Source organism: Oryzias melastigma, linkage group LG13 (genome assembly GCF_002922805.2).
Source record: "Oryzias melastigma strain HK-1 linkage group LG13, ASM292280v2, whole genome shotgun sequence".
Taxonomy (NCBI): domain Eukaryota; kingdom Metazoa; phylum Chordata; class Actinopteri; order Beloniformes; family Adrianichthyidae; genus Oryzias; species Oryzias melastigma.
Genome location: NC_050524.1, coordinates 529017 through 536050, shown reverse-complemented (window position 1 = coordinate 536050; position 7034 = coordinate 529017). Strand labels below are relative to the sequence as shown.

The following is a 7034-nucleotide window of genomic DNA, read 5'->3' as shown; positions in this document are numbered from 1 at the left end:
TTCCATGAACTTCTGATGAAGCTGCAGGTCGTCTCTCAGTTTCCTCACGACCTTCTGGATGTGGGCCTCAGTGTCTCGCTCAAAAACACGCTGAGCAGGAATCAAACCAGCGGGTCGACCGCTCTACCTCAGCCCCACATAATGTTCTAAATGAATCTGTTTGTCGTCGTCTCTCCAGATGTTTATTGTTCTAATAAAGCAGAAAATCAAACATTTGGTGAACAGATGATCCTTCTTGACTCAGACGCTCTTCAGCCGCGTTATCGATCGGTCCGTCCTCCATCACGTTACTGAAGGTCTGTGGCTGAGACGAGTGATGAGGAGTTCCTCCTCTAGAACCAGATCCAGACCTCCAGATCCAGATCTCCAGATCCAGATCTCCAGATCCAGACCTCCAGATCCAGATCTCCAGATCCAGACCTCCAGATCTAGATCTCCAGATCCAGATCTCCAAATCCAGACCTCCAGATCCAGATCTCCAGATCCAGACCTCCAGATCCAGATCTCCAGATCCAGATCTCCAAATCCAGACCTCCAGATCCAGATCTCCAGATCTCCAGATCTCCAGTCCGGTCTTCAGCAGTCACTGTCACCAAGCAGAACACATTTCCCTTGATCAAATCTTTGAAGGATTTCAGTTTTTGTAGATTTTTTAGATCTCCTCACAATAATTCAATCTGATCTGTGACTTCCATTGATGCAGCCGGCGTGCTCACGTGCACGCCGGCTGCATCAGCGCGTTCAGGGGTTCTATGCAGACATGCGTAGCAGAACTTCAGACTTCTACTCGCGTTTGCATGGACCTTTCATTGGGGGGGGCTGGAATGTGCACCTTAAAATTCACGTGCACGTGGCCTCATGTTCAGGATCACATGTTTGACAGGCGGGAGCAGCAGATTCACCGCGCGGTGAAAGAGGGGCGGGGCATGCGAATTTGTGGTGTGAAAACACGATCAGAGGCCTCATGGCTCCTCCTCCAGGAATGAGTGAGGAGGTACTGGACAGCCCGCCCATGTCCCGCCTCCAGAGCCATATGCCTCACTGTGATTGGTTCATTCATTTCAACCTTTCATGTGAAGGGCCGCATATTACCGTCCTGGGGCCACAGTTGGCCCGCGGGCCGCGAGTTTGAGACCCCGGAGAGCCCATTTCAACACAGCAGACCAGCACGGGGGGGTCTGGTTACATCAGATTAGATTAGACAGACTGGATTGTGGGTAATTTAGACCAGCTTCTATCCATTTTCCACACAAGGTCAAAGGTCGGCGGCGCTCCGTTAGCCTTTGATCAGAGTTCCCAAAGTGACCTTCTCCATCCAGCGTGACCTGCTCCCACACGGCCCGATGAATCAGAAATCTGATCCCGACTGCGAGGATTGGATCCAGATCGTCAGTTCTTCCACAGACTCGGGGACCGGCGCTGGATCACCGCATGACTTCCATGTGGGCGGGAGGCGCTCCAGGAGGCCGGCGCCGTCCCGTTCCTAACGTGTTCTTCAACCAATTCACAGACCAGCTGATCACATCCGACTTCACAGTGGGGAGAGTCGTTGCCATGGAAACGTCAACCCAGACCAGCTGGGACCAATCACAGCTTTAGGAACGTCTGTATGGTGACTGAGGGGGGGTCATGCTGACTCAGTCCAGTCCTCTGGTACAGTCAATGGTCACGAGGTTCTAAGGACCTCAGCATTCCAGATCAGTGGAACAGCCCCCCACCCCCACCCCAACGATGCTCTCTCTACCCTCACGGGGAGGGGGGCGGGGGTCAAAGGTCAGAGCAGACTGACCTCACCCCCCACCAGACTCAACTGGACCCCCACCAAGGTGGTGGTGGTGGTGGTGGTGGTGGGGGGGTCTTATAGATCAGACAGTGAGGGGTCCAGGATGACCTTTGAGTGTTGACCTGAACAGTTTTGGCGCCACAGGTTCAGTTCTTCATCTTTGTGCTGAACGTCTTTCTGAAAGTATTCAACCATCACTCGTCCCTCACCTGCATCAGGTTCAGGTCTGAATCCCAATCAGACGCTGGATCTCATGATGTCGCTCCTCATCATGAGGACCCCAGACTCCTCTGCTCCATCAGAGGAGGGCCTATGGACCCCGCTGACCCCCACGACCTCTCTGACCCCACAGGTCACCGCAGAAGATGATGGAGGGATTGGATCTTTGATCTTCAACTTCAGCCTCAAACTTTTGGGAAGGTTGTGTTTCAGCTGTTGCATCACCCCCCCTCCCCTGGCTGTCACGGTAACCTGATGCTGATGGGGGTAATTGGCCGTCAGAGCGGAGCGTCCGTGCAGACTGCGTCTTCTGAGCCTCATTACTGCGGCCCCGCCGGGCTTCATCAGCCGCCGCGGCGTCCCAGCTGAGCGCTGACCTTCAACAACAGACGTCCTGCGGCGCTCGGAGGCGGGTCTGGAAACCGGGCGTCATGTGGGACCAAGAAGAGATATTTTAGGAATCAAACTTCTGTTTGGACTTGTTTACTGCTCAAACACAAAACCAGAACATGGAGTCCGAACACGGAACCAGACCCGGTTCTGAAGGTCAGACTGACGTTTCTGCGGCTGAAACTCAGCAGAATTCATTTCATTGTTTGTCCTCGTCAGGAAGTGGCCGCTGATCCTGAACTATCGAGGCTTCAGTCTCTCCACAGACAGATGGTCCTCTCAAATCCTCCAGATAAAAGTGAAGCTTCTGAAGCTCAGAGAGCTTCAGTCCTGAAGGTCCACTCACCATCAGCAGAATCTGACAGAACTCCTGGACCTGTCAGGTGCAACGACAGGTGCTGTAGCCGAGTCAGCTGGAAGAAGGAAAACATGGCCGCCTGTATCCTGATGGACACGGATCAGCTGAGAGACAGGAAGTCAGTTTGGTTTCTGCAGCTTCAGACCTGAAACCCAAAACCTGAGACATGAAACCTTAAACCTAAACTAAGCCTGAAACTTGAGACCTGAAACCTGAGGCCTAAGACCTGAGACCTGGAACTGGAAACCCATGACCTAAGTTCTAAGACCTAGGACCGCGAACATAAACCTCAGACCTAAGACCAGAAACATGAAACATTGAACCTTAACCTAAAATCTTAAGCCTGAAACTTGAGACCTGAAACCTGAGGCCTATGACTTAAGCCCTGGAACTGAATTCCTAAGTTCAAAGACCTAAACCTGAAACCCGAGACCCAAAACTGCAGCTTTAGACTGACGCCTGAAACGGCTCAACACTGGAAACACTAGAGAAGAATGAAGACGGTTCCTGTTCCTGTTTGGCTTGACCCAAACCCAATTTTAAATTCTGGTCTGAGCCAGTTTCCCAGATCCAGGATTATCAGGGAAATCTGGTTCTGAACATTTTCATTAAGACAAGAAGAGTTAAAGCTGGTCTGAACTTTGAAATCCTGACCTGCAGCCGGACCAGAACTTCAGTTCAAAGGGAAACCGCGGTACGGCAAAACCCAAGTCAGTGAAGACCTGAATTCTGTCAGGCCGAAGAGGCTGGAGGGTCTTTGAAAACCCTCAGAGAAAAATGAATCTTCCTCAAAGTAACAGATGATCCTTCTGGACCAGAATCCAAAAGAAAGTTCTTAACTCACCACCGGCTCTTCCAGGAGGATCTGAAGCATGAGAAATGAGACATAAAACATGAGATCTGAAACATGAGACCTGAAACATGGAACCTGAAATATGAGACATAAAACATGAGACCTGAAACATGAGACCTGAAACATGACACCTGAAACATGGAACCTGAAATATGAGACCTGAAACATGAGACCTGAAACATGGGACCTGAAACATGAGACCTGAAACATGGAACCTGAAATATGAGACATAAAACATGAGACCTGAAACATGGAACCTGAAACATGAGACCTGAAACATGACACCTGAAACATGGAACCTGAAATATGAGACCTGAAACATGAGACCTGAAACATGGAACCTGAAACATGAGACCTGAAACATGGAACCTAAAATATGAGACATAAAACATGAGACCTGAAACATGAGACCTGAAACATGACACCTGAAACATGAGACCTGAAACATGAGACCTGAAACATGAGACCTGAAACATGGGACCTGAAATATGAGACCTGAAACATGAGACATTAGACCTGAAACACAAGAGATAAAACATGAGATCTGACACACAAGACCTGAAACATTAGACCTGAAACGTACGACATGAGACATTAGACCTGAAATATGAGACATGAAATTTGAGACATAAAACATGAGATCTGAAACATAAGACATGAAACCTGAGACCTGACACTCGAGACATAAAACATGAGATCTGAAACATGAAACCATAGACTTGAGACCTAAGATTTAAGACCTGGAACATGAAACCTGAGACCTGAAACATGATACATAAAACATGAGACAATTTGTGCAGATTGTCTTCATCAAAGAATGATTATAATAACACAAAAAAGTAATAAGTTAAAAAGAAAAAGATCAGTAACTTGAGCAGAATCAGTGCTACATCACAGTTTAGGAGCCTTTTGAGGCCACGTAATCGTTCTTCATTGTTATGACTGAGAGACTGTGAAGGTTTCATTTCAAGGGAATTGTGCTCAAGTTCTGCTGCTCAGAACCGGGTCAGAGTTCACCTTCAACGGTTTGTTGAGTTCACATTTTGCTTGAATTAAAGGGTCAGACATGCGTAATCCCACAGTTCTCAAAGTCCTTCATGGATTTTATTTCCAGAGTCTTCGTCTGGTCCGGTGGTCCGAGTGGTTTTACAAAGATTCTGGAGTTCAGAGTCCACGTACTGTGGATCTGTGTCCTCGATCGTAGGAGCCTCGCGTGCTTCGCCAGATCATATTTACAAAGATGATCGTTAAGATGAACATTAGACCCCTTCAGGTGTTTGCTTTGTTTCATCAGAGCTATCTTGTGCTTTCGATTCACAAACCTGATCAGGATCGCTGGTTTATCCGTATTCTTTCTCCGAGGAAGCGGATGACAGACCTCAACAGTGTTTAGGTCCAAGGAAATCCCTTTAGACGCAAGAAATTCTCCGACTTGATTCTCTACGGTCAGGTTAGCATCCATCACAGCTCCATTAGCGTCCATGCTAACGCTGGTAGCACCAGGCCGCACCCGGGTTGTAGTTGAAGTCCCGTGAGAATCACATTATTCATCCGTTCTTGTTGGTCCATGTCATGCATCCTCCCATCCAGGAGATCTTGGCGATTATCTCGTTTTTCTTTGTGGCTTTTCCTGTCGGAAATCCTCTACGAGTTGTAACAGCGGTGATAGCTTAGCCTCAAGCTCCATCAGAGCTGTTAGCTTAGCCTCATTCAGAAAAGCAGTGGAGAGTTTTCCTTGAATGTCCACGAGTGTGATTTTAAGATCCATCAAATCAGCTTCAAAATTTTTCTTCGGTGCCATGTTCAACTCTCCTCGTTGTGGTTGCTGTTTGCAGTAGCAAAGACATGACATGAGACATGAGACCTGAAACATGAAACCTGAGACCTGAAACATGAAACCTGAGACCTGAAATTTGAAACATGAGACCTGAAACTCGATAAGTCCTAAGTTCTCTGACCTAAGACCTAAGACCTGAAACCTGAGACATGAAACATGAGACTTGAACCATGAGACCTGAAACATCCAACTTGATAACTGCAACATGAAACCTGATACCTGAGACATAAAACATTAACCGTGAGAACTGAAACTTGACACCTGAAACCTAAAACGAGAAACCTGAGACATGAAACATGAGACCTGCAAACCTGAAGCCTGAACTGAAGCCCAGGACTTGAATTCTTGAATCTGAACCCTGAGATTAAAGACCTGAGACCTGAAACCTGAGACCTAAGATTTGAACCTGAAACCTGAAGCCTAAATTCTGAAGCCTTTCTCCTGTCTGCAGCGTGCTGAACAGACGTTTTCCCGCGTTCCTGCTAAGGTTCTGTGGGCTTCAGCTGAACCATCACAGCTGATTCTCATCATTCATGTGAACACATTCATGCTGATGGACTTCCCTCTGACTTCATGCATGTGACTTCTATGTGCATGTATATTGTTCGTGCACGTGCATTCTATGTGCACGTGCGTTCTTGGTGCACGGCTCAACATGGTTTCTGCAGCAGTTCTCAGCCAATAGCAGCTGCAGACAGAGAGTATAAAGCTTTGGATCTGAGCGGATCAGGCTCAGGTGGGGGGAGGAGTCACCTGTGAACACCTTTCTCTGCTGACCTGCAGGTTCCTCAGTTCTCAGCTTGTAGTTCTAAGGTTTTGTGGACATGTCGTATTTGCTGCGTGCAGAACTCCTCCAGTAACTGAATAAGAAAGGTGGTTCAGTTCTGATCTAAACATTCAATGACTCAAAATGATGATTTGATCATGATCAACAATCTTCATGTTTTCAGGTTTGTTTGCTCAGATGACCTCCTCGTGGTTCAGGTTCAGTTCTAAGCTGGTTTTTAGGATGAAAAGATCATATTCATGAACCCTAACCTCCCTGATCCTGAAGGGTCACTGTGTTTCTGTTCAGTTCTCCTTCTGCTGGACCGACCCGGCCACATCGTCCCGCCTCCATCGGGACGTCTGCTGATCATGTTTCAGAGTGTTTCAGCTGCAGATGACCTCAGTCTGCGATCAGAAGCTCTTTAATGCCCTTTTCCTCCAGCAGCTACTGGAGCGATCCTGAAACCTGCTTTTATTCTGAAAATCTCTACGGGTTGCAGGAGAAATCCACGAGAACATTTCTGGATTTGTCTGAACCGGTGATTCCAGGATTTGATGTTTTTACAGAAAAGTCGTTTCACAGGCGAATCCGCTGCTGCTCGTCCTGATGAAGAAGGTCAGACACATCAGTTCACACCTCAACTTCAATCCAACGAAATCTGGCCCAAGCAGGCAGCGGCTCACACCGAGAAGGTTCTGGTTCGAATCCGGCGGGGACCGTTCTGTGTGGAGTTTGCATGTTCTCGTGCACGTGAGGGTTTTCTCCGTGCACTTTGGCTGTCTCCCACAGTCCTCACAGGCTTCAATGGTTATTCTGGTCTAAAGT

At 48.0% G+C, this 7034-nt stretch overlaps 1 protein-coding gene across 1 annotated transcript in view; it reads left to right on the top strand.

Moving 5' to 3' along the window:
• Positions 1 to 4530: 4530 nt before the first annotated feature.
• LOC112149424 overlaps positions 4531 to 7034 on the top strand; it is a 17599-nt gene continuing 15095 nt past the window's right edge. The window contains exon 1 of the mRNA XM_036214945.1: positions 4531 to 4990. Within this exon, the coding sequence (XP_036070838.1) occupies positions 4844 to 4990 (147 nt within the window). The 5' untranslated portion in view covers positions 4531 to 4843. The remainder of the gene's footprint in view (positions 4991 to 7034) is intronic.